The sequence below is a fragment of the Pristiophorus japonicus genome, chromosome 16 (genome assembly GCF_044704955.1).
Source record: "Pristiophorus japonicus isolate sPriJap1 chromosome 16, sPriJap1.hap1, whole genome shotgun sequence".
In the NCBI taxonomy this organism is placed as follows: domain Eukaryota; kingdom Metazoa; phylum Chordata; class Chondrichthyes; family Pristiophoridae; genus Pristiophorus; species Pristiophorus japonicus.
The window spans coordinates 87821424-87849164 of record NC_091992.1 but is presented as its reverse complement, the minus strand read 5'-3'; the positions used below and the strand labels follow the sequence as shown (position 1 = coordinate 87849164).

At 41.9% G+C, this 27741-nt stretch overlaps 1 protein-coding gene across 1 annotated transcript; it reads right to left on the bottom strand.

Moving 5' to 3' along the window:
• On the bottom strand, positions 1-27469 carry LOC139226641 (myosin-4-like). Its single transcript, XM_070857536.1, has 39 exons — positions 27254-27469; positions 26991-27134; positions 26753-26909; positions 26574-26601; positions 26336-26447; positions 26128-26220; positions 25892-25955; positions 25685-25783; positions 23406-23509; positions 17049-17187; positions 14264-14382; positions 14015-14164; positions 13748-13918; positions 13340-13640; positions 13168-13238; positions 12899-12986; positions 12629-12746; positions 12396-12519; positions 10259-10395; positions 9864-10119; positions 9525-9767; positions 9234-9410; positions 8991-9136; positions 8548-8638; positions 8051-8440; positions 7815-7941; positions 7601-7719; positions 7102-7298; positions 6829-7012; positions 5949-6114; positions 5585-5709; positions 4243-4551; positions 3763-3966; positions 2862-2987; positions 2558-2728; positions 2300-2404; positions 2092-2187; positions 264-398; positions 1-93 (listed from the first exon to the last, which is right to left on the bottom strand). The coding sequence occupies exons 1-39, from the start codon at positions 27452-27454 to the stop codon at positions 79-81; spliced, it is 5802 nt and encodes a 1933-aa protein (XP_070713637.1). The 5' UTR covers positions 27455-27469; the 3' UTR covers positions 1-78.
• Between the last annotated feature and the right edge of the window lie 272 nt (positions 27470-27741).

Below are 27741 nucleotides of genomic sequence, written 5' to 3'. Positions count from 1 at the left end.
GCACTATATTTGTAAAACTATGATACAATGAAATACACATTTTGTGGATTTCTTCTTTGGATCATTTCAGATTGTCATCTACTCTTCGGCGATCTAATAGGTAAAAAGAAAATGCAAATGGGTAAATAATGAAATGATTGCCTTTAAAATATTATTTATATTCTAATTAACAATGAAAATCTTCACTAACAATTGTAATTATTGCCAGTGTTTCTTGAGCTGTATTATTAATGCAATTTTAAAATCAGTAGTATGTACTGTACCTTGACACTTATGTCACGGCTTTTAGTTCTAAGTTTGTTGACTTGAGACTCTGCAATGTCAGCGCGTTCCTCAGCTTCCTCCAGTTCATGCTGGACCTTCCTGAACTTGGACAGGTGAACATTGGCCTGCTCCTCCTAAAGGGAATACAGTAAAATAAATTATCAGATTGCAGGCAAGCACATTTACCATAGGAGAATGTAAACTGTTACTAGGATAGTAAAAGTACATATTGTTCACAAAGATTTTGGGGCCGAAATTGCACCTTTTTTTCCAGGCCCATAACCGCCTGGCGTGCTGACCCCTTACCGCCCGGCGGCGACACCTTTTGCGCCCCGTGGGGGAAATTGCCCCACGGGAGCCCGGTCAGGGTTGGTTGGTGTCCCCGACAGCTTCACGGGGCTCGAAGCTACCGGTGGCTGGGCACTGCAGCCACCCTTAAAGGGGAGGGCACACCACTGCGGCAAACATTTTGTTTTAATTGCCGGCCCAGTGGGTGCCACGGAGGCCTCGCTAGGCCTCGCCGTGCCCTCCCCTTTAAGTGAAGTCATTGCGGCGCAGTGAAACACCCCGCTCAAGCTCTGATCCCTCCCCGCTACTGCCTGCAAAAGCACCCGAAAGCACTAGGAGCCATTTTTTGATTTAAAAGCCCAATTTCCCACCTCTCCCCGCCAGGCGGTAATAAATCAGATCATTCAAATTATCCGCCCGAAGCGGAGCAGTAGGCAAGTTCCCCCTCTTTGACATTAGCCAAAAGCCATTATGTGTTTGAAGGGTTGACTAAAAGTTGTAATACTGTGATCCACACATATTGAGGTTTATAGTCCAACTATGAACCAGCTTTTTATTGTTCGTGAGAAAAGATTATATAGTGGATTAGTTTAGCACATTGTTCTTTTGCGCCAGGGATTTGAAGTCGAATCAAGCCTAGATTGGATAAAGGCCTCTGTTCACTGATAGGCATTTTGTGGTGCAGTGTGTTTAAATTATCCTTTACATTTGGGATTTCAATTTACATGCTGTTGCAGAAGGAGAGCATATTCATTTTCTAGGCTTCCTGACCCCGTATTGCTCCTTATTAGCATATGCAAAGGACCTAATATCTGTTTCTGGGACAACATTTTTTATACATCTTTGGTCGCTGAAAATGGGCTACACTGCACCTGTTTTATAAGGTGTAATTTCTACTCCAAAATGTACACTGCACCCGTTTTACCTCAAAATGTCTACAGACTGGATGGGAGACAACATATATTCCTTCATAAAATGAGAGAGGAAATAGGTGAGACTTCATTAATATCTTCACAAGTTCCATAAAACCTACATTTGGACTTTGCATGAGACAAAATTCAATCCGGCTATTTAAAGAAGGAGCGAGACATGAATCTAATATAATCTAACATCAGTACTGGAAAAACTGCTTGAGGACATCACACAGGATGCTACCAGTGCTACGCTGAAGAACAAGAGGTACTCAGACTCCACCATTGCTAGAATTCTTTGGAAATGTATTGGATAAAGTCCACCCAGTGGATATACTTTATTTTGAATTTCAGTAAGGATTTCAGGAACCCTCTGTGAATCTTTTAAAACAGCCAATTCCCATTAAAAATAACAAATTCACGAGGTAGACTGAAGTAGAAAGTGGAAGATGAAAATAAATGGAAGAGTGGTGTTACTTTTGATTAGAGTTCTGAACACCATATTCTAGTCTTTCCTGGTCACAATTTTCTTAAATAATGTTAAAAAGTTTTGTAATCAGATGACAAATATAAGGGAGATTAAATGCATTCACAAAGATCTAGACCAATTAGTTCCTCAGTTACTTACAGTCTCCTCAGATTGTCTCTTGTAGGCCTTAACCTTCATCTGCAGCTTGTCAACTAAGTCCTGTAGTCTCAGCACATTTTTTCTGTCTTCTTCTGACTAAACAATGGAAAAGAGGCAACATTTATATTGATATTTTGTAAAAATGATTACTATTAGTTCCTACAATGGTGTGCCACTCCAAGTAATGAGCTTATGAACTGTACAATACCTGGTAGGACAGTTCCTTGACTCTTCTTTCATATTTGCGAACACCTTTGACGGCATCAGCACCTCGTTTCTGCTCAGCTTCCAGTTCATTTTCCAGCTCACGCACCTAAACCAGTCACTAATTGGTGTTAATTGTTTTACATCCACGCAAGTTTCATGTTGTCTTTTAAATTATTATGTTTCTTATTTTGTTGCTAAATCCTCAACATATTCACAAGCTTCAACATGCAGCATATAATAACACAATCTTGACGCTTACCCTAGACTCCAGTTTCTGGAGCTGTTTCTTTCCTCCTTTCATTGCCAGTTGCTCAGCCTCATCCAGACGATGCTGCAGGTCCTTCACTGTCTGCTCGAGGTTCTTCTTCATTCGTTCAAGGTGAGCACTGGTATCCTGTTCCTTCTTCAGCTCTTCAGCCATCATGGCAGCCTTATAACAGTGAGGTAATTGGGCAAATCATTATTCAAGCTCAAGCTTGTAATAATTTCAACAAAGTACTTGAACTGAGACAATCAGTATTTGTAATAATATGAATAAATAGTTAAAATAACTTCTGACTTACATCTGTGATAGCCTTCTTTGCTTTATCTTCAGCATTTCTTGATTCCTGAATTGTTTCTTCCATTTCTGACTGGAGATGATTCAGGTCAGAATCCAGCTTCTTCTTTGTGTTGATGAGACTTGTGTTCTGCAGGAATCAATTTGCAAGAAGTTGTTTTGTAGAACATGTACACTGCAAAAAAGACTGCAGCTTCGATATTAACCCCACAGCGGCATGGGGGAGCCTAATTTAACTTTTACTGTTGCTGCTTGGGTTTCCCAGAGGTCGGAAACTCAGCAATGAAAGGGAGACAGGAGCTGCTAGCTCCACAAGTGCCTTTTTTGGCACTCCTTGTGAACTAAAATATGCAGGAGTGCTTCCCCCATCCCTCATGGAAGCCTTTGGCCGTCCCCAGCACCAAACATCGGCCTCCCCTACCCCACTCCCCCCAGCCCCTTTTGCCAGTCTCTCCCCTGCCCTTATGATCAGTGGCCTCTCTCCCAGTCATATTGTCAACTGCTCCCTGGCCCAGATTGACAACCTCTTCCCTTTCCTGATCAGGGTCCCACCCCACCCCCCCTCCTCCACCCTCCCAATCGCAGTCCACTGCTCCCTACAGTTCGAAGGCCTCCCTTGACCGGTCACGGGCATCTATCACTATTGCCGGGGACCTCTCCAAGGGTCCTGCCGCTGGTGATCCTTCCCACTTGCCAGACAAGCTGTCCATTTTGCTGGCTGTTGGGTAGGAAATGGAGCAAAGATGTGCTAATGAGGTTCTGCCATTAACTTCGGCAGGACCTCCGTGTTCCCAACGTTGGGGGTTCTTTGGTTGTTTACGGCCTTACCAACATCTTCTTAGCCTCCCTGTAGATAGAGCCGGCGTATCTATTTGTTCCAAATTAACATCGGTGTGTTAACAAACCTGAGAGTGCAGCAGCTGTACCCTCTCTGTGGCATCAACAAGCTCCTGTTCAGCAATTTTGCGAGCTCTATCTGTCTGTTCCAGTGCTGCTCTCATTTCTTCAATCTCAGCCTGCTGCAGGCCACTTCTGCGCTCAACCATGGCCAATTGCTCCTTCAAGTCTTCCTGGCTTCTGCTAGCATCATCCAGCTGTAACTGGGTATCCTATACAGAATGTAGAAATCTTTTGTAAAGAGATATCATAGTAAACTCTAATAGTCATATCATATTAGCCTATATTAGAATAATAAACATTTTAGTGAAATCTTAAGTAGATTGAATAATCTAAAACTGCTGACCAAGTAAAATTCCTGCACTTTTCTATTAAGATAGGTCACAAGAAAATATCATTACATTTACATAATTAACAAATGGTTCACAATATTTAGAGCTCATTTAAAATTACCTGTAAATCAGAAATAAATGCACTATTATACAGACCTTTAATTGACCCTGTAGATTCCTGAGATGTTTCTGAGCTTCTGAAGCCTGACGATTAGCATGTCCCAACTGAATCTCCATTTCATTTAGATCTCCCTCCATTTTCTTTTTGATTCTTAAAGCATCATTTCTGCTCCTGACTTCAGACTCCAAGGCACTTTGCATTGTATCTACAATTCTCTGGTGGTTCCTCTTCAGCTGATCAATCTCCTCATCTTTCTCAGCAATTTTCCTGTCAACTTCAGATTTTACTTGGTTCAGTTCTAGCTGAATACGGAGCATCTTGCTCTCCTCATGTTCCAGAGAGGCCTAAATAGGGCATCAAACAAGGAATTATTTTTTTTCTGCTGTGCTCTTCTTCTACTTCCAGCCTTTGCCCTGTACAATTTGTTCAAACAACAGCTTCGGGAGGCTGCCCAGTTTCTCCAGCCAACCCCTTTAAGAAGCTTCAGTGAATGAAATGCTGCAGTTGATTTCCCTTCCACTCAGAGCACATTCGCAGTGAGGAGTGATATAATTCTTGGGAAGTCACCGTGAATATATAATTAACCCCATCCCAGGAAAATGGAAAAGATTCACAGCGGTGATTGACCAGGAGACAGAAATACCACCTCGTCCCAATTCTTGTGGGATCCTAGATGATAAGGACCATCCAGACCAACATACAAAAATATGATGTTAAAGATGAGGCCAGGAAGTTAATTTTCTTTTGAGGTCCTGATACAAAGTCAGTAATTGTGCAAAAATGCCAGCGTCCAATCAGTAGCTGGACATTCATCCCATTGTTGTTTTTACAATACTGCTGGTGCCATTTGCTTGCATAATAAGTTGTTGCACTCTAAAATGTAATTCATGGTGTTAATTACTTTGAGATATTTTCATAATGTAATAAGTTGTTGAGTTTTTGAAAATATTATTACTGTAAGTAGCCAGAAAACATTTGAAACTTCACAACCATCTATCTCTGCCACTTCAGAGCTGTATTCTAATATTGTCCTGCGAATAAAAGCGTAAAAGTGCAAAAATAGTAATCCATTTATCTGGCTCAAAGTTATACTAACCAGTCATAAATGACAGTATATAAATAAAGTGGTTTGTCTGCTATTCCAAAGTAAAGCAAACTAGGCTGAGGAAAGAACATCCATAAATTACTCTCAGTGGATATCATTTAGACTATTTAGTGAATTTCTTTGGAACTGATGCCTTTTAGATCTTTCAAACAATTTTTCACGTTGTCCATTGCATTAGACTATTGTTGCAAATGTATTACATCATTTGACAAATACTACTGATGTAAATTTTCATTTCTAATGTGTGCTGCTAAAATAATTATTAATTTTACCTCTGCCTCCTCCAGAGCCGCCTGAATTTCACTCTTCTCCTGCTCAGCTGTTTTCTTTGCCTTTTCTAGTTCGTGCAGGGCCTTGCTGCTTTCACCCAGCTGCTCAGTCAGATCAGAGATCTCCTCTGTTTTATGAAACAAAATTGCAAATTATACCTATTTTGTAGTCATGAAAATAAGATTACAAAAGAAATATTAGTGTGCAATGATACTACTGATGTGAGACTGATTCCTGGAGAGTATGAAGCACCGTGGCCAAGAATAGAATTTGACTATGGGTTGTAACTCCAAGGTAAACACATACCAATTTAATAATATCAACATTGTTAAATATTTAAATGACAAGAAAGGGTTAAAGACTTACGCTGCAGATTCTTGTTCTCTCGTTTAAGAGTTTCAAGTTGGTCCAGAGACTCCTCATATGCATTCTTCATCTTGAAGACCTCAGTACTGAGACTGCGGGATTCCTTCTGAGCTGCTTCCAGTTCAGTCTGGCTTTCCTCAAATTTCTGTTTCCAGTCTGCCAGAACCTTTATTGTACAATTGCAAAAGTTACAAATGAAATATAAGGATGTAGTTATACCTCAATACCAACGTGAGATGATAGCTAGAGAGAACGGAGTGCAGACTTCAACTTTAAGATTGGAATTACACTTTGGGCTGCAACTCATACTCTGCCTGTCATGACAGAATGTCATGCATGCATGTTTAAATAGATGCACAAATGTCTGCTTCCCAATGACTATATTTATTAGGAAAGAGCAGGGGACAGCATTTGCTTTCTTATATTTAAAATGCACAGGCTGAGTATATTTTAAACTTGTTTTCACACATAGGAAGAGGAGTAGGCTATTCAGCTCCTGGAGCTTGTTACGCCATTCTATTAGATCATGGCTGATCTGTACCTCAACTCCATTTATCTGACCTTTCTCCATATCTGTTCATAACTTCACCCAACAAAAATCTATTGATCTCAGTATTGAAAATTTCAATTGACACAGCCTTTAGGGGGACAGAGAATTGCACTGCACCCATTGTGAAACACAAATGTTATTAGATAGGTTCCTGGAGGAGCCTATTTGGCATTAGCACATTCAAGAATCGGTTCTAACCGTAGTACAGAGTCATACTGCCACTCATGCAATTATCCAGAGCTGAAATTACTTAATATCAAAATGAAAGTGGTATTATAACTGTCTTTAAATTGACAGAGAAAGGGAAACATTGAGACAACATACTCTTACCTTGTCAAAGTTCCTCTGTTTCTTGTCAAGAGCTGCTGCTGCTGAATTTGCCCTCTCCACATCTATCATAAGATCCTCCACTTCACCCTGCAATCTCTGTTTTGTCTTTTCCAATGAAGCACATTTAGAGTTCACAGCCTCAATGAGCTCTTCTGCATCCTGCAAACGCTGAGCAAGTTTTTTCCTGAGAAGTACAAAACCAAAGATGTTGTACGAATGTCATCTCATTGAACATGTTGTATGATGCAAAATTCTCATTTTATTATCACATACTTGGCCTCCTCCAGTTCCTCTGTGCGTTGGATTGCGTCAGTTTCATATTTTGTTCTCCACTGAGCAACTTCACTGTTGGCCTTGGACATGCCACGCTGGAGCTCAGCCTTTGCTTCCTGTTCCTCTTCATATTGCTCACGGAGCAGGTCACAGTCATGGCGGGCAGATTGAAGAGCATGTGCCAAGGCACCCTTAGCCTGAAATAATTACCAAGTTGGATGATGAAATAAATGTAAATAGGTTTATAATTATTAGCATGTTACTTAACCGTGATAATTTGCTTATGGTCACAATGATAAGAAATAGGTCCACTTCCAAAGCATTTCAAGTTAACCACCAGACAACCACGTGACAAAATGTTATGTTTAATATTGTTGCAATTTGAAAAAATGTCATTGTTGCAAAGATAAATTCTCAAACACATGGAAATTATTTTGCATTAATGTAAAGGTTTTCTTCTAAAACTAATCGGGACAATTTACTTAAATGATTCAGTTACCTTCGTTTCTTCCTCCAGCTGCCTCTTGAGCTCCTCCAGCTGTTGAGTATATCCTTGTTTACCTCTTGTCAGCTGAGATACCAAGGCTTCCTTCTCCTCTACCTGGCGATTCAGTTCACCTGAAAATCAGAAGAGGTTGCGAGCAAAAAGGTTACAAAATAACGTAGTATTTTATAGACACTGATCAATAAATAGTTATAGAACTGATGAATACCATTTTCTGTTGCAAGACGTGCTTTATGAGTTGATAAATCATTGATCAAACGTTGATGCTCATCGTGTTTGGCCTTCAGTTCGCCGACCTGGTCTTCAAGAGACCGGGACACTTTCTCAAGGTTTGCCTGAAACCAAAATGCACAACTCTCAAAAGATGCAAAACCAAACAGACAACAATTATTAACTTAAGATAATATATGAAGAAATAGAGTCTAGCAACACTCAGAAAAGTACCTTGGCTTTAGATACAGATTCCATGTTGCTAGCGAGGTCATCAATTTCCATCTTCAGCTCACTCTTCTCCTTCTCAAGTTTCTGTTTCACACGTTGCAGGTTATCGATTTGTTCCCCAAGTTCTGCAACGGTATCAGCCTGCTTCTTACGAAGAGCAGCAGCTGTGGCTTCATGCTGCAGGGTAGATTCTTCCAGATCGCGGCGCATTTTCTGAAATTCTGCTTCACGTTTCTTGTTCATTTCAATCTGTGCTGAAGTTGCACCTCCAGCTTCTTCTAGTCGCTCACTGATCTCTTCAAGTTCCCGAGCAAGATCAGCTCTCTGTTTCTCAGCCTTAGCACGAGAGGCACGCTCAGCTTCAATTTCTTCTTCAAGCTCCTCAATGCGAGCCTTAAAATAAATATGCGTTGATTATAATCTTAGAACAAGTAACATTTGTTCATGCACGTAACATTTAGAAAGGTAGCATCGATAATTTCACTGGCCATCTACATCACCTGTAATTCTTTAATCTTTTTCTGTAGTTGGGAAGCCAAAGCCTGCTCATCTTCAACTTTGCTTTGAAGCTGGCTGATTTCAAATTCCTTCCTTTAATAATAAGAGTGAAAAGTTAAGTTAAACCACTCTATTAATGAATTTCTGTATGATTAATGAACTCACAAGAAATCTGTTTATTTTCACTGACATGCTGCTGAGGCAATATATTATATAATAGCTAGGGGATATTTAAAAAGCAATCTTAATTCTCGAGTTAACACCATATTACATTCTATGAGCTTAGGTACATTAGTTCAATCACATAGTCAGATTAATGAAAAATTTTTGATGAAAGTATCAATATCTGCAATAACAATATCCTGATTAACAGGGCAGATTGGTTAAGAATTTAAGCAAAAGGATTTGAAACAAAGGACTACTTTCTTATAAGTTAAATACTGACTTTTTTAGCTTCTCATCCAATTGCTGCTTATCATTCTCCAAATCCATTGTGACTTCTTGCGACAGCTTCAAGTCACCTTCAAGCTTCCTCTTGGAGCGTTCAAGATCCATGCGAAGTTTCTTCTCCTGTTCTAGAGATCCTTCAAGCTATTGGAGGAAAAAAAAACATTTTTATCAGAACTTGCTTCAAAAAATGACCATATTCTCAAACCCATTTGACATAGTTGTGTTTAAGAACACTTACATCATCAACTTGTTGTTCCAACTTAGTCTTTGTTTTGGTTAGAGTGTTGACTTTGTCTTCCTCGGCCTGGAGATCATCCAAAGTCTGCTGATGGGCCTCTTGGAGGGCTTTCTTTTCCTTTGTTACTTTAGCGATGTTTTCATCGAGACTAGCCAGCTCTTCAGTGAGGTTTTTAACCTATGTTCACCAAAAACAAAACGTTTAGACGAATGTCATGAAGTGTAATCAACAGGTATGAAAATCCTTACATGAGTTGTATATTTATTGTACATAAAAATCACCTATTCATACCTTGTTCTCAGTGGCATGTTTTTCTTTTTCAACTTTGGCTAAAGTGAGCTCCAAGTCATCAATATCTTTCTTCAGTTCAGAACACTCGTCCTCCAGTTTTCTCTTCTTAGCTGTGAGTTCAGCATTTATCTCCTCTTCATCTTCCAATCTTTCATTAGCTTCCTTCACTTTAGCCTCCAGTTGAATTTTATTTTTAATCAGTCCCTCACATCTTTCTTCCGCATCTGCCAGAGTTTCACCTTCCTGTAAAAAAAAAAATGATACAATGAATTGTACCAGACTATGGTTTTTATAAGTTGTATACAGAATTTACTATATTAATACAGCAAACATTGATACCGATTGGACTTGGAGTAGGAGATCATTCTTTTCCTGTACAAAAGCCACCATTTTCTCTTCTAATTCCTTCCTTCGTGCTTCAGATTTGGCAAATGCCTCCTTAGTTTTCTCAAACTCATCTTTCATGTTCGCCATTTCCTTTTCAGTTTCAGCACTCTTCAGAAGAGGTTTGATCTTGAAATACAATTGCATCCATGGCCAGTGTTTGACATTCGTGAATGCACGGATGTTGTACTGTAGAGTGAACAGTGCTTCCCTAATGGAAACAGTTAGACAGGAGAACACAGTTCATAAAATCTTTCCATAGCTTTTGTTTAATAGTATGATACAGTATTATAGAAAATATTTTTTACTGGCAAATATATTTTTGGATGTTCATGCGTCATGATATTTACCTCCTTTCCATCATTTTCTTAAATTCAACCCTCATTAAAAATCCACGGCAAAGAGCCTGGGTGCCGGTAACAAGTTGTGCCAACTTTTCATCTCTCATCTCTTCAAGTGCACCCAAGAGACCAGCCTTGAAGAACACCTTAAGTAAATTATAGTAAGTGTTCACATTTTATGTTCTGTTCACAAAATATAATAAATTATAAAAACATGACTCAATTTATTTTTTCATTGTTGAATTGAAACCAAAAATTTTGGCCGCAATTTTGCCTACCGAGGCATGAGTGAGGCTGGTGATGTCTGTAGCATGTGTCCAGGCTACTGCTGGCTCCATCCTGCACTGTACAGGTGATTTTACGGTGATTGGGATTGCTAAGCCTGCCCAGCGGAGTTCTCAGCCAATTAAAAGGAAGTGGGTCTGATGATATCATTTGTTGACACGTAATAAGCCAGTTTCCTTAAAGGGACCATGCCCACATTGTGCCAGTTGTGCTGTCAGTGTTCTATAGCATTGAGGTGCTGCAATCACCAACAAGCACTGCACAAAGGTCCACAGCTGCACGCAGGCTTTCCCATGACTCCTTCCATATGCTTGTGGAGGGAGTCACAGCATGCAGGGATGTTCTCTTCCCTTCCAAAGGGCGAAAGAGACCCCCCAGGCACCAACGCAGCCTGTTTGCATATTGCACAGGAGGGCACAAGCAGTGAGTAGATCACGAAATATTACTGCATAGCCACACTCAACCTCATCCTCCTGTGCCACTCATCACATCCCCATCACACTGCCTTCCAACTCCTACACAACCTTACTCACACCAACTTACCTTGTACCTACTCCCATCACTCTATTTACATTATCACTCTCCCATCTCAATAGCCACCGCTCACACATACCCTCAACCTAGTCCAATCATACGAACTAACAACACACAATGGTAGGCACTTGGGTGTTTTATGCAATGTTCAAGTAAAGTTTATGTTAATATGCTGTCAAACATTAAAATCTTTCATTTCAACACTTTTCATTCTTGGACAGATTTATGTGCACCTTTGAAAGTGGCTTAGTGAGTTGCAGTGAATGGTGAGACATAAGAGTTTCCCCCGCAATGGCGATGAGTATGCAAGGAATGGCTTAGGCATTGTAGCGATGCTTTATGGTGTTGATGTGGGATGGTGCCAACCTGGCACATCATGTGGCAGCCAGGGTGTACAACATCAACTAAAGTAAATCTGGCTATGGTGAGGCCATCCCTGTCGGCCTGGACAACAACGTGGTCAGGTGCCCATGTCCTATATCACGTGCAGCATTAGTTGATTGCGGCGAAGGTTGGTGTTGTTGTTGGTGCTGCTAGTGTGCCTGGTGATGCTAGTTTTGGGGCTGATCATGGTGGGATTTTGAGGACCAAGTTGAGATTTTTTTTTTTAAGGGCACCAATGCTGATGGAGTAAATGGCAGATGAAGTTGAGATGACAGAAGCAATCTGTCACTGATGAGAGAGGTTGTTCCAATGAGGTGACAGTGAATAGAGAGTTTTCTCCAAACACTTGCTAGCTACATAAAGCTCAATCTATCTTCCAAATGCAGTAAGCAACAGCTTCTAACCTTGGAAAGTAAACACATATGAAATGGGAGCTTTTTTAGATCATTTTCAGCTGTCAAGTTAGTAGATCATCCCATGCTGACACAACAACCGACCTCCTTACCTGACGTGATCCCAGAGAAGTGGGGAGCCGTTAGCAAGCTCTAGAAATCTAAAGGTGAGCTGACAATAGTTTTTGTCTTAACAAGCTCTTAATAATCTAAATTGCCTCCCTGTCACTTGGTATCGGGTCTGTTCAGCACTGAGGCGGGTTGACTATGGGGTCCAGACTCGCTGTCAATCATTTCCAATTTGAAAGCTGACCCGACTCCGATTCCATTCTCTCAGTGCCGGTAAAATTCCAGCCTTTGTGTGGCATTTGCACATTTTGGAATTCGGTTGTTCCCATCGAGCAGTGTGTTGTGGGTCTGGAATCACTAGTTCCATAATAACACGGCAGTAAGAAAATTCTGATGCTTCTCAAGTTACACTTAAAACTATATTCATAGGTTCATCAGCCCATTATTTCATAGTGAGAAACTTAGGTTGTAAATATAATTACCTTAGTGTGTCCAAATTTGTACTGGGTGTGATCTACATCAATGGATCCCAATAGCTTCTCAGAAGCCTTCTTGCTATCAATGAACTGACCTTCTGGAATGGCACTTGCATTAAGAACCCTGTATCTGTTGTATTAGAGGTTTAATCAGGTTATTGTTTTTTCTCATTAGTACGGAATATATTCAACAATTTCATAGAATGGAAGACTGAAATGTCGAGTTTGAGATTCATTACCTTTGCTTGAAGTCACCATAGATGATTCTGCTTGGGAATCCCTTTCTGCAGATTCTGATACCTTCAAGCACACCATTGCATCTCAGCTGGTGTATAACAAGGTGGTTTTCCATAATACCTGTTGGATGCAACATAAACATTAAAATACAACACATCAAATGATTTTTTTTCTGTCCTTTCAAGTTAAGAACAGAGGACTGCATCCATTACTGATTTTCCTTTTAATTTATTTCCTCAGAAATGTAGTCTATAGAAGGGAATTACATTTACCTGGTGTCTTTGTCTCGTTGGGGATTAAACAACGCACAAAATGTGGATGCGTAGTTCTAAGGTTAGCCATCAGCTTGCCTAAGTTTTCCTGTGAGGTGCACAAGAAAGTAATATTGATCCTTCCCTTGGTATTGTAACAATAATACAAGACTGATCTATTTATTAATCATATTTGGCAAACTTCTATCAATGTTTTGCTAACCCACTGATATTTATTAAACCTTAGTTCACGACAGATTGAGAAATCCACATATAAGAGAAAATCATACCCTGAACAGAGCAGACACTGTCTGGAAGGAACCACCCTTCTTTTTGCCAGCTTTCTTGCCAGTGGATTCAGCTACAAAAAAGCAACACATTAGTTTGGTCCAAACTGATTAGGAAAGGGAAGAATACAATGTTAACAAAAAGGAATATTAATATTTGAACGTAATATTTTACCTTCAGCACTTGCAGCATAGAGAACACCCAAAAGTTTTACTGATGATTTCTGGAACAGTCCAATTACAGTTTCATTCAAGGGATCCTTGTTCTTATCCAGCCAGCCAGTAATGTTGTAGTCCACATTGCCAGCATAATGAGCCAGTGAGAAGTGAGCTTCAGGCCTTCCTTTGACAGGCTTCGGTTTAAGGAAGTTGTTTGACTTTCCAAGATGCTGGTCATACAGTTTATTCTTGAAAGAAGTGTCTGAGGCCTTGGGGAACATGCACTCCTCTTCCAGGATTGAGAAGATACCCATGGGCTGTGGCAATGACAATGTTTATTGACATTGAGACATTGCAATTAATAAATTGATGCCTATATAAATCTATTTCAACTCATATTAATGTCATACATGATCTGACTTACCTTTTCAATGAGTTCAATGCAGGCAGCCAGATCCATACCAAAGTCAATGAATTCCCATTCAATTCCTTCCTTCTTGTACTCTTCTTGTTCCAGAACGAACATGTGATGGTTGAAGAACTGCTGCAATTTCTCATTCGTGAAGTTGATACATAACTGTTCCAAGCTGTTGTACTGAATATACAGAGCAATTTAAGGTGTTATTTAATCATTTAGTGTTGTTAATTTTAAGTAATTTATTTTGTTGACATTTATGTTTCTGATTCTTACATCAAAAATTTCGAACCCAGCAATATCCAGCACACCAATGAAAAACTGTCTGGCCTGTTTAGTGTCCAATTGCTGATTGATACGGATAACCATCCACAAGAACATTTTCTCAAAAACTGATTTGGCAAGGGCACCAACTGAGTTGTTGACCTGAAAGAATACAATATACAGTTTGGCCAAAAGCAGCAGCGTAAATAAAATATTTTAAAATTTACATGTTTATTTTGCTAAAATTCTTGGAAGCTGTACCTGCTGAACAGTCTGGCCTTTGGTCACAAATTCATTGCCAACCTTTACTCGTGGATAGCATAAAGCCTTTAGCAAATCTGCAGAGTTGAGGCCAGTCAGGTAGGCAACCTTGTCGGCATCTAGCAAAAAATATAGTGCAATTGAGTATATTTGTGAATAGCATCTACTTTTGTATTTAGAATACTGTTGTGTAATAAACATTGAGAAGTTAGGTTTTCTTTTGTTGAATTGAAATGCCTTACATATATGTTAACTTTTAGACTGATACCCATATATTTTCAATATAGTATTCAGAACAATAATACAGTACAGATGTCAGCATGGCAAAAGCAGCATTTTTTCCCTGTTTCAAATAGTGAAAGTTACTGTGTTAAGTAAATTTTTATTAGACGTTATTAAACAGGGTAAAATAAAAACAGGACTTGCACATAAACGATAGCTTATCATGTCCTCAGATTGTCACAAATTCTTTACAACCAAAGGGTTACTTTTGAAATGCAGTTATTGTGTTTCTAATTTTCAGGGTAAATGTGATTTTAAAATGGTTTAGTTAGGTACATCTTGAAAAGGCTTCCTCTGTCATTTGTCAAGGGTCAGCTAAATTATGAGCTGTTCTGATTAATCTCGATTTTCCAATGGAGTATGGTGATTTTCTTCTCTTGGTGCCAAAGCATGTATGCAGAAACCAATTGGACCAATGGCTGCAGACAACAGCTAAAAGTGTCGAGAGAAACACCAAGCCATAGTAGTTAACTTTCATGTAACACTTGGGCGAGAAATCCCGGCCTCGTCAGGTCCATACACAATGCGTACGGACCCGGCAAGGCTTCGCAAAAGCCGTTTTTTTGGCATGTAATGCACATGCGCCAAAAACCAGCTTTTGCGATCTGTCAAGTTTTCGCTTGACAGATCTTCCGCATCCTTGCAGGAAGGCAATTCGGGTGGGCAAGGTTGAGCTCTTTTCCCATCTCTTGCCCAGTGAATATCCTTTTAAAACACGTAAAAATTAAATTTAAATATACATTTTTTGAGTAAAAACATTAAGTAAGTTTATTTTAAACCTCAAATAAAACACATTAAAAAAAATCCCCAAAAATATATATTTTTCTAAAACATTTAATTAACTTTAATTTCAATTAATTTTAAATATGCAAAGTGTTTTGTTTTATTATTATGTTATGTTTGGGTGTTTTAGGGGGTTATTCTCATTGATAGTAGTGGGATCTCGAGATACTGAGTTCCCATTACTATCAATGAGAATACTATACCGTGATTGGTAGTCTAGGCCCACGTGACTCCAGCTTCTCCGACCGTGCCTCGAAGACAGGGCTGTGCTGCGATGCACGGGAAAGGAAGGCCTCCGACCGGAATCGAAGGCGCCTCCAGGACCACCAGGCACTTTACGAAAAATAATTCGTACAAAGGAAGCCTCCAACCGGAATTTCAGGGCCAATATCTCTCTCTCTGATATATGTATGCAGCTTTGAAATAACAGGGTAAGAATACCAAAGAGAAGTCGCTAAGCCTTCAGCTTGCAAAAACAGCTGATTTACTGGCTATGCCCTGATAAGATAAACTGGTTAAAGGGACAGTGGTCTCTATCTCTACAATATAATTGGTTGAAGAGACCCCAATACTACGTCACAAGCCTACAGGCACGTGACTAATACAGGAGATGTGGCAATGCCTTCCAAATTTAATACTGATTCCATGAATAATATAGTTCCAAAATATTACAATACAACTTCAATACTGTTTAGACTGTAAAATGAAATTAGCTATGCATTTGATTTGAAATATATTGGCCCTGAAATTATAGTGTCTTCGACAGTGATCGCTCTGCATACATTATCGTAATCCTTCTGAAAGGTCCCGCAACTTCTGCATGCGCAAAAACCCGAACTTGCGATCTGTCAAGGTATGCCTTGACAGATCATGCAAACTGAAGTAAAATCAGTTTCACCGGCATACAATTGGACTATGTGCATAACAATTGCCCAGCAATTGTCCACGAAACTCTTATGGCTGGTAAAATTAGGCTTAAGCCCTGCTTTCATCAGCATAAGGGTTAATATAAATCTTAAGTTCATCATGTAAAATTAAAAAATGATGCTCAAACACTTAAAATTATGCAAATGTTGGCCCAGATTAAAATGATTAAAATTATTTTTCAATAAATTAATTTTTAATTGTAGTTTGCATAATGAAGAGAGCTATAAACAATATTGAAATTTAGAACATTTATATTTTTTTGAATTACCGGTATCTAAATTGTTGAATTATTTGGTGATTCCATTGCATGTCATTCGAGAATTCCATTCCTATATGCATATATTGACCCAGTTTAAACTGTTTAAAATTATTTTTCAAAATATTATTTTTTTATTGCAGTTGGTGTAAAGAAGGGAGCTATGAACAATAATGAAATTCAAAACCTTTATATTTATTTGAATTGTCTAAATTCTTTAATTATTTGGGAATTCCATTCCTAAATGTCTGCAATGGAATCCTCCTTTCTCATTGGAGATCTGGGCCCACATTATCCCAGGGATGCTTCTGAACCAGCTGCGTCCCTGGGATCTGTGGGCCTTTGCGCTGCCATATGCATGGAGGCCTGAGACCCAAACTCTCTGCAGCTTGGATAACAGCAGGTAGGTGCAGAAATATTTCATGGGCCGGAGGCGTAATCCGGAGATACGCCTCCGACTGCAATTTCAGCACTATTATTTTGAATATATAAATGTTAGTAAATACTGCAGTGAAGTGAGACATATCACATTGTTACCTTCTGTGCCATCGGGCTCAGCCTGCTCTTCACGCTGTTTTTGCTTGAATTTCATGTTACCGAAGTGCATGACTGCACCAGTGAGTTTGTAGATGCCCCATTTCTCATCAATTACGAAGCCCAGGATATCAATAGCACTCTTTAAATCCAAACAATAGACTTAGAATCCAACAGCAAGACTAATATACTGAAACAGTTTTTCCTACTTCGTTGTTGAAACTTTTGAAATTTATTTTAAAACATTTTGATGCTGGGATTTCTATTTCAAAAATTTCAAAATGTTATCTTCCTTACTAACACTGCGGATAAATAGTGCTAGTGTCACCTTTCTTAATTATCACTATTTACTTACATTCTAAAACATCTTCTGTCTAGACGTGTGCATTTTAATTGGAAAAATGGACTCTTGGTGCTGGTTGCCTAAAGATGTACATGTGGGTGATGCATGACCTCAGGGTAAGAAAATACAAATAAAGATGTACAGCTGTCCATCCAATTCCCACCCCATCAGCCTACTCCCAATCATCAGCAAAGTGTGAAAGGGGTCATCAACAGCGTTATCAAGCAGCACTTACTCCCCAATAAGCTTCTCACTGATGTTCAGTTTGTGTTCCGCCAGGACCACTCAGCTCCAGACCTCATTACAGCCTTGGTCCAAATATGGACAAAAGAACTGAATTCCAGAGGTGAGGTAAGAGAGACTGACCTTGAAATCAAGGCAGCATTTGACCAGGTATGACATCAAGGAGCCCGAAACAATTAAAGTCAATGGGAACATGGTGAAATACTCTCTACTGGTTTAATCATACCAAGCACAAAGGAAGATGGTTGTGATTGTTAAAGGCCATTCATTTCAGCCCCAGGCCATCACTGCAGGAGATCCACAGGTCAGTGTCCCTGGCCCAACCATCTTCAACTGCTTCATCAGTGACATTCCCTCCATCATAAGATCAGAAGTGGTGATGTTATCTGATGATTACACAGTGTTAATTTCCATTCACAACTACTCAAATAATGAAGCAGACTGTGCCTGCAAGAAGCAACACGTGGACAACATTCAGGCTTGGGCTGATAAGTGGCAAATAACATTTGTGCCACACAAATGACCATCTCCAACAGAAGAGAGTCGAACCACCTCCCCTTGGCATTCAAAGGTATTACCATTGTCAAATATCCCAGCATCAACATCCTGGGGTCACCATTGACCAAAAATGTAACTGGACAAAGCCACGTAAATAATGTGGCGACAGGAGCAGGTTAGAGGCTGGGTATTCTGTGGCAAGTGACTCAGCTCCTAATTCCAGAAAACCTTTCCACCATCTACAAGGCACAAGTCAGGAGTGTGATGGAGAACTCTGCACTTGCCTGGATGAGTGCAACTCCAAAAACACTCAAGAAGCTCGACACCATCCAGGAAAAAGCAGCCTGCTTGATTGGCACCCCAACCACACCTTAAACATTCACTCCCTCCACCATCAGCACACCATATCTGCAGTGTGTACCATCTACAAGATGCACTGCAGCAACTTGGTAAGGCTTTTTTAACAGCACCTCCCAAACCCGCAACCTCTAGCACCTGGAAGGACTAGGGCAGCAGGCACATGGGAACAACACCATCCCCAAGTCACATACCAGCCTGACTTGGAAGTATAGTCATTCCATCATCAACATTGGGACAAAAATGGATTATTTATTGTGTTCCTAACACAGATGAGGCTGCACATAGGGAGATTAAAGTAACAGTGACCTCAGTCTTTAATAAGATACTCCAGAGTGAGGAACAGGCCTTAGGGGCCAGCTTATATACAGTGCTCCCAAGGGATGCTGGGATCCCTTGTGACTTCAGGGGATGAGCTCCCTGGTAGCGGAACATGGGAGTGCATGCTTTACAGATACACAACATCACTCCACCACCTCCCCCGCCCGCCGCCAAAGTCAAAGTGAAAACTATTTACAAGGTGAGGCGGTCGGGAGCCTTTCTTTCCCTGGTGGACCGCCTCGGTACAAATGTCTGTTCTGGTGTGTTGGCTATGCCCTCGCTGGGCTGGCGTGTTGTTGGCCCTGCAGGGCTGCTAGGTGAGCCTGGCCTTGCTGGGCTGTTGGGCATGATGGGTTCGATTTCCTGGTCCGGTGTGGTGTCGTTGATCCTTTGGGTGTGTGTTGTGGGCTCGAAAAAGGTGGTGTCTGCTGTGGGCTGTTCAGGGCAGTCTGTGAACCACAGCCTCGTTTGGTCCAGGTGCTTTCTGCAAATTTGTCCATTTTCTAGTTTGACGACAAACACCCTCTTCCCTTCTTTAGCTATCACTGTGCCCGCGATCCACTTGGGACCATGTCCATAGTTTAGCACATACAAAGGTTCATTCAGATCAATTTCCCGTGACACAGTGGCGCAACCATCGTTTACATTTTATTGCTGCCGCCTGCTCTCTACCTGATCATGCAGGTTGGGGTGAACCAGCGAGAGTCTGGTTTTAAGTGTCCTTTTCATGAGTAGCTCAGCCGGGGGCACCCCTGTGAATGAGTGGGGTCTCGTGCGGTAGCTTAGCAGTACTCGGGACAGGCGGGTTTGGAGTGAGCCTTCTGTGACTCGCTTAAGGCTCTGTTTGATGGTTTGTACTGCCCGCTCTGCCTGCCCATTGGAGGCTGGTTTAAACGGGGCTGAGGTGAGATGTTTGATCCCATTGCGGGTCATGAATTCTTTAAATTCGGCACTGGTGAAACATGGCCCGTTGTCACTGACCAGTATGTCAGGCAGGCCGTGGGTGGCAAATACGGCCCTCAGGCTTTCAATGGTGGCGGTGGCGGTGCTTTCCGACATTATTTCACATTCAATCCATTTGAAAAAGCATCCACCACCACCAGGAACATTTTACCGAGAAACGGGCCCGCAGAGTCGACATGCATCCTCCACCATGGTCTGGAGGGCCAGGACCACAAACTTAGTGGTGCCTCTCTGGGCACGTTGTTCAACGGAGCACATACGCTGCATTGCCGTACACAGGACTCTAAGTCAGAGTCGATACCGGGCCACCATACGTGGGATCTGGCTATCGCTTTCATCATTACTATACCCGGGTGTGTGCTGTGGAGATCCGAGATGAACGTCTCCCTGCCTTTATTGGTAGCACTACGCAGTTACCCCACAACAGGCAGTCTGCCTGAATGGACAGCTCGTCCTTTTGCCGCTGGAACGGCTTGATTGGCTCTTGCATTTCAACGGGGATGCTGGCCCAGCTCCCATGCAGTACACAGTTTTTTACTAGGGACAGCAGAGTATCTTGGCTGGTCCAAGTCCTAATCTGGCGGGCCGTGACAGGTGATTTATCATTTTCAAACGCTTCCATGACCATTAACAAGTCTGCGGGCTGCGCCACCATCAACAAGTTTGCAGGCTGCGCCATTTCCACCCCACTGGTGGGCAATGGTAGCCGACTGAGAGTATCCACACAGTTCACGGTGCCTGGCGTGTGGCGGATGGTATAGTTATAGGCTGATAGCACGAGTGCCCACCTTTGTATGCGGGCTGAGGCATTAGTATTTATCCCCTTGTTTTCAGCAAACAGGGATGTGAGGGGCTTGTGATCGCTTTCCAGCTCAAATTTGAGGCCAAACAGGTACTCATGCATTTTCTTTGCCCCGAACACACACGCTAATGCCTCTTTCTCAATCATGCTGTCGGCCCTCTCGGCCTTGGACAAGCTCCTGGAAGCATAGGCGACAGGTTGCAACTTCCCCGCAATGTTAGCTTGTTGTAATACACACCCGACTCCGTACAACGAGCCGTCACATGGGTTATACAATACAAGCAGCTTGTTGGAGCATAAAATGTTTCTGGCTTTCTCAAAAGCAATTACTTGTTTTTTTTTCCCCATACCCAGTTCTCACCTTTGCGCAATACCACATGTAGGGGCTCTAAAAGGGTGCTTAACCCCGGTAGGAAGCTACCAAAATAGTTGAGGAGTTCCAGGAACAACCGCAGCTCCGTGATGTTCTGTGGCCTGGGCGTGTTCCTGATAGCCTCTGTCTTGGTGTCTGTGGGCCGAATGCCATCCGCCGTGTTCTTTCTCCCCAAAAACTCCACTTCTGTTGCCATGAAGATGCATTTCGACCTCTTCAGCCACAGCCCTACGTGATCCAGGTTTTATAAGTGCTCGCCGGTGTCCCGACCCGTGACCAATTTGTCGTCCTGAAAGGCCACCGTGTGTGGTACCAACTTGAGTAGGCTCTCCATGTTTCTCTGGAAGATCGCCACAGCCGACCGAATTCCAAACGGGCATCTGTTGTAGATGAACAGTCCCTTGTGTGTGTTGATGCAGGTGAGGCCCTTCGAAGACTCCTCCAGCTCCTGCGTCATGTAGACCGAAGTCAGGTTGAGCTTGGTGAATGTCTTGCCTCCTGCCAGTGTCGCAAATAGGTCGTCTGCCTTATGTAGCAGGTATTAGTCCTGTAGCGAGAAACGATTAATAGTTATTTTATAATTGCCGCAAATCATGACCGTGCCATCACTTTTGAGTACTGGAACAATCGGGCTGGCCCACTCGCTGAATTCCACTGGGGGAGATGATGCCCTCGCGTTGCAGTCTGTCCAGCTCGATTTCCACTCTCTCCCTCATCATGTGAGGTACCGCTCGGGCCTTGTGGTGAATGGGTCGTGCCTCTGAGACCAAGTGGATCCGCACCTTCGCCTCGGAAAAGTTTCCAATGCCTGGCTCAAAAAGGGAAGGAAATTTGTTAAGAACCTGGGTACATGAGGCCTCATCGACATGTGATAGCACTCGGATGTTATCCCAGTTCCAGCGGATTTTGCCCAGCCAGCTCCTTCCAAGCAGTGTGGGGCCATCGCCCAGGACAATCCTGAGTGGCAGTTCGTGCACCGTGCCCTCGTAGGTGATCTTGACCATGGCGCTGCCCAGGACAGTGCTAAGCTCTTTGGTGTACGTTCTCAGTTTTGTGTGGATGGGGCTCAGGGCTGGTCTGAATGCCTTGTTGCACCACAGTCTCTCAAACATCTTTTTACTCATGATGGATTGGCTAGCGCCAGTGTCCAATTCCATGGCTACGGGTAAGCCATTCAATTTTACATTTAGCATTATAGGTGGACATTTCGTCGAAAATGTGTGCACCCCGTGTACTTCAGCATCTGCCTCCTCTCTGAGGCTCGAAATTGCCTTGATCTATCTTCCTCTGCCACGTGGTGGTTAGCAGGTTTTGCAGAGCTTACAGCTCATTTGCAAGCTCATTGGAGGTGGCCCATTGTTCCACAGCTCTTGCAAACATACCCTTTGAAGCGGCATTAATAGGCTGAATGGAAGTCTCCACAACGCCAACAAGGTGTGAAGTGCCTTGCATTCATCCTTTGTTGGGGACTCTGAGTCATCTGGGTCACCTGAGGCCTGTTGGCAGTTGCAGACTCGTGGTTTCTGCCCTGTACATTTCTGCTCGCAAACACAGTTCCAGTTAATTTATGAACATTGCTTGCACTTGTGTGCTGAGAGATTTGTTTGGTGTTATCAATGGTGGACATAAATGCCTGTGCTATCGCTATGGCCTTACTGAGGGTCGGTGTCTCTACAGTCAAAAGTTTTCGTAGGATGGTCTCGTGGCCAATGCCCAGTACAAAAAAGTCTCTGAGCATTTGCTCCAGGTAGCCATCAAACTCACATTGTCCTGCAAGTCGCCTAAGCTCGATGACATAGCTCGCCACTTCCTGACCTTCAGATCGCTGGCACGTGTAGATCCGATACCTCGCCATCAGCACACTCTCCCTCTGGTTAAGATGCTCCCGAACCAGTGTACGCAGCTCCTCATACGACTTATCTGTGGATTTCACCGGAGCCAGAAGATTCTTCATGAGGCTGTCGGTCGGTGCCCCGCAGACTGTGAGGAGGACTGCTCTCCTTTTTGCAGCACTTTCTTCTCCGTCCAGCTCGTTGGCTACAAAGTACTGGTCTAGCCGTTCGACATAGGCTTCCCAGTCCTCACCCTCCGAGAACTTCTCCAGGATACCCACAGTTTGCTGCATCTTTGCGTTGGATTCGTATTCTCGTCGCCAGTTATTGTGTTCCTAACACAGATGAGGCTGCACACAGAGGGGTTAAAATAACAGTGACCTCAGTCTTTAATAAGAGACGCCAGAGTGAGGAACAGGTCTTAGGGGCCGGCTTATATACAGTGCTCCCAAGGGATGCTGGGATCCCTTGGGACTTCAGGAGATGAGCTCCCTGGTGGCGGAACATGGGAGTGTATCCTTTACAGTTACACAACATCATTGATTATGGCTGCCTAAACCTGTGCATGCCTTACAATGCAGAAATTGGAATAAGAAAATGAAAATCAAGTTGTACAGCTGATACTCACGTCAGTTGCCATCAATTCTTCTGTATCGTCAATACTCTTGACAGTAATCTCACCCTGACTGACGAATGGATAATCATAGGGGTTGGTGGTAATGAGGCAAGATTCTAAGGAAAACAAAATAAATATTTTATAAAAAGATTTGTGATTAACCGAATGAAAGGTAGCATAATTATTACCCATTTTAGTCAGGATTCCCCTCTTCCATTTAGTCAACTTGTTAAATTCAGTATAGCGACTAACATTGCTCTGTTAGACGCTATACTAAGATACCACTGAAAGCATTATAGATACATTCATAAAATGCAAATCAGATTATAGTTGAAAAGTATGAAAATAATATAGTAAATTATAATGGTTAACATTAGGATTTTATTTATATAGATCTATTGAAAGGCTGAGATAAAGGTATATTGCAAATATTAAAATATGGCTTGGATTTTCATCATCATCGTAGGCAGTCCCTCAGAATCGAGGAAGACTTACTCCCACTCTTAACATGAGTTCTTAGGTGGCTGTACAGTCCAATACGAGAATCACAGTCTCTCTCACAGGTTGGGACAGATAGTCGTTAAGGGAAGGGGAGGGTGGAACAGGTTTGCCACACACTCTTTATGCTGCCTGCACTTGATTTCTGCATGCTCTCGGCGATGAGACTCGAGGTGCTCAACGCCCTCCCGGATGAACTTCCTCCACTTGGGGTGGTCTTTGGCCAGGGACTCCCAGGTGTCAATGGGGATGTTGCATTTTATCAGGGAGGCTTTGAGGGTGTCCTTGTAACGTTTCCTCTGCCCACCTTTAGCCCGTTTGCCATGAAGGAGTTCCGACTAGAGCGCTTGCTTTGGGAGTCTCGTGTCTGGCATACGAACTATGTGGCCTGCCCAGCAGAGCTGATCAAGTGTGGTCAGTGCTTCAATGCTAGGGATGTTGGCCTGGTCAAGTACGCTAATGGTGCATCTGTCCTCCCAGGGGATTTGTAGGATCTTGGTGGCAGTTTTGAGGGCCTGGTCTTCAAACACTCTTTTCCTCAGGTGGCCGAAGGCTGCACTGGCACACTGGAGGCAGTATAGGATCTCGACGTCAATGCCTGCTCTTGTTGATAGAAGGTCCCCGAGATATGGAAGTTGTCCAGGGTTGCGCCGTGGATCTTGATGATTGGGGGACAGTGCTGTGCGGTGAGGACAGGCTGGTGGAGGACCTTTGTCTTACTGATGTTTAGCGTAAGACCCATGCTTTCGTATACCTCAGTAAATACGCCGGCTTTACTTGGATTTTATGGTGGTAATGATGGCAAAACTATTAGCATTGCGGTCTCCTGCTCCACAAGTACAAGATGAGGGATGACCGAAGGTCACCTGTGGCCATGAGTGCCAGACCGTGGAACACATCACATCACCCTGCCCACTAAGATCTGTTGCAGGAGGCACCTCATTTCTCCACTTGGCATTTCCGGAGGCCATCAAATGGTTAGCCAAACTAGGCATCCCATTATAAGCTTCTCTCGTCATATAAAACAACAACCCCTCTGAAACTGCCCGTAACTTCAGGATTTACACCATGCGCAGATAAACGTAGAAATCCTGAAGTTGCAGTCAGTCATTCCTGCTCAGCCACAGGCTGAGCTGTGGAACTTCCCATACAATCAGTGAATTCACTTGAAATGAAGAAACTGCCCTTTTCTGCGCTAATATCATTGTTAAACACTGCAGAAAAATTTACGCCTTGTAGAAAGTGGTCCAACTGGGGATTTAATGCCATATTGATTGCTAAACAACTGTTCTGGCCCTGAAAAACTAATTTTATATTTGTGGAATGTCAAGTTTCTCCATTACATTAAAATTACTGATTTTTAAAGTAATAAAAACTATATTTGAGAAGTTTGTTTATGATACTTCGGCTTTTACCTTAACTCCAATCTTTATTTTGTTTTCCGTAAAAAAAATTTGAATTGAATGATAAAAGTTGCTTTTTATTTACTGGTTGGCTGTCTGAGAATTTTTCAACGTGATTGGTTGCTTAGATAGCTTGATGACACCACTGCTGCTGCACACTGGATGCCCTCCTTTGACAGCGCTACAATCGAATTAATGTTGAGAAAGGTAAAGTTTGCGCCACAGAGATCGCAAGACCATTATGGGCAGCTTTCTTCGAGGTCAGCAGCCACCGCTGTCGCTTCTTCACTGACCGTAAATTCCGGTCCATTATATTAGAACTAATCGTTCCTGTGTTAGCAGAGAACACAAAAAATGAAAGTAGCAACATTATAAAATTTCCATCCTTACCAACAATTTCTGGCTTATGGTTGGTCATCATCTGGTAGAAAATGTGGTAACTCCTTTCAGCTTTCAGCTGGAATGTTACTCTGGATTTTTCCAGTAGATCTGGAGAGACATATACACATACAAATGTAGATTTACTGAAGAACTAGTCGACCTATCAAACATTTGATTTACGACAAATATTTGCAAGTCAAGTTCAGTTGTACTTACAGGTTTCAATATCAGCGGAAGCTAGTTTCCCGGTGGCACCGAAGTGAATTCTGATGAATTTACCCTTGAAATGTAAAGTTTATTCAAGTCAGAGATTTGAAACATGATTTCACAACACGCGCACAATATCATTGCGTTATTGAAAAATCTTGATTGTTACACTGGATTGTTAATCAATATCGTGCACATTATAGGGTGCAATAGATGCAACTGTAGGAAATAGTCAAGAAACTTACGAAGCGAGACGAATTGTCATTTCTCACTGTCTTGGCATTACCAAAGGCTTCCAGCAACGGGTTAGCCTGGATGATTTGATCCTCCAGGGACCCCTGCAGAAATACTTTTGATTACCACGAGTTGGAGCATTTACCACGCGAAGAAATACATTACAGCGAAACAAGAAGTTACCACATTTTATTGTATCCTGTATCAGTTTTGTCTCACCTGTATCTTCCCAGGTTGATCCTCCTTCTTCTTGTCAGTAGTGCATGCAACTGATGCAAAGTACTGGATGACACGTTTCGTGTTCACAGTCTTTCCAGCACCAGATTCTCCGCTGCAAGAGGTGGGAGTAGAAAATGAAGAAGTCAACAATTACCGCCCCAATAAAGTATTTAACATACTGCAGTCGATTAGATAAACGCCAACATCCAGGGGAATATATTAAACCAGCAACACTTACGTGATCAAGATGGACTGGTTTTCACGATCTGTAAATAAGACGATCAAAAGATCAACGTTCAGTTCAGACAACAGAGAGAATGTTGCATAACTTTGTTCCGTCATTCTGGGTTCAACGAGAATCAAGAATAATTCCGCGCTGGAAAGCAAAAAAATTATAATTAAAACCTACATACTTACCGGTTGACATGGCCTGATAAGCATTGTCAGAGATGGAGAAGATGTGGGGAGGAGCCTCTTGACGCTTCTTGCCTCTGTAACCAGCCACGACCTCGGGATCGTACACTGGCAACCACTTGTAGGGGTTTACAGTGACACAGAACAGCCCAGAGTAGGTCTAAAGTCGGAGAAAAGAATTAAGAACTTTTAATTATTTAATTATCGTTTTCATTTTGCAATCTGAAGCTATTGTACTTACGTAGATCATCCAGGCTGCGTAACGCTCTTTGAGGTTATACAACACAGTGGCTTCATTCAGGTGGGTCATCATGACCATGTCCTCGACTTTATCGAATTTTGGAGGGTTCATTGGGAAGACAAGATCATCTTTAACAGTTATGGTCTGAAAAATAATCGACAGACCTATCATGTTATTTAACGAAATGTGACTTTCGTGAAGGCATGTGACTTTCAGAATGTGACTTTCAGAATGATTTATTTATTTTAAAATTTTCAACTGACCCTCTTGTCCTCGGTTTCCACCGTGGCTTTGCCACCTTCCTTGCTCTTGACGATACCTTTAACGTACAATTCTTTATCGTCGGGGGCAAAGCAGGCAGTTTTTGCATCGAATGGTCGATTCTGAGCTTCCACTCTTTCCTTATCAGTCTTACGCAAAAACTGCGCCGCCTTTCCAAACACTGCCATTTCCGCGTCCCCCATGGCGTCGTTTTATTGCTGAAATATGTACATCCATAAAGTGATCCCGAACAAATCCAGCATATTTCAGGGCATTACTTCTTGATACGAATAAATAATTCATTTGTTTATCAGAAAGCAAGATAGCTCATATTTGATTTAATTAGCTATTGCTTTTAGGGGAAAAAATCAATTAGTTCCTATCGATTTCTTTCTGAATTATGATGATGTCTTGTTTTATTTGATTTTTTTCCATGTTGCAATAATTAATGTTATAGCATGTTATTAACCATTTTTGCATTTTGCGAGGT

Bases quoted from the DNA above. Each gene is read 5' to 3' on its own strand.
- LOC139226641 (XM_070857536.1), bottom strand. From the start codon at position 27,454: ATGGGGGACGCGGAAATGGCAGTGTTTGGAAAGGCGGCGCAGTTTTTG. The intron at 8,441-8,547 runs GTGATGTAGATG...ATTTATTTTAAG, and splicing joins AAAAGATTAAAGAATTACAG to GCTCGCATTGAGGAGCTTGA. The intron at 7,942-8,050 runs GTACTTTTCTGA...TTTTGGTTTCAG, and splicing joins AATCTGTATCTAAAGCCAAG to GCAAACCTTGAGAAAGTGTC.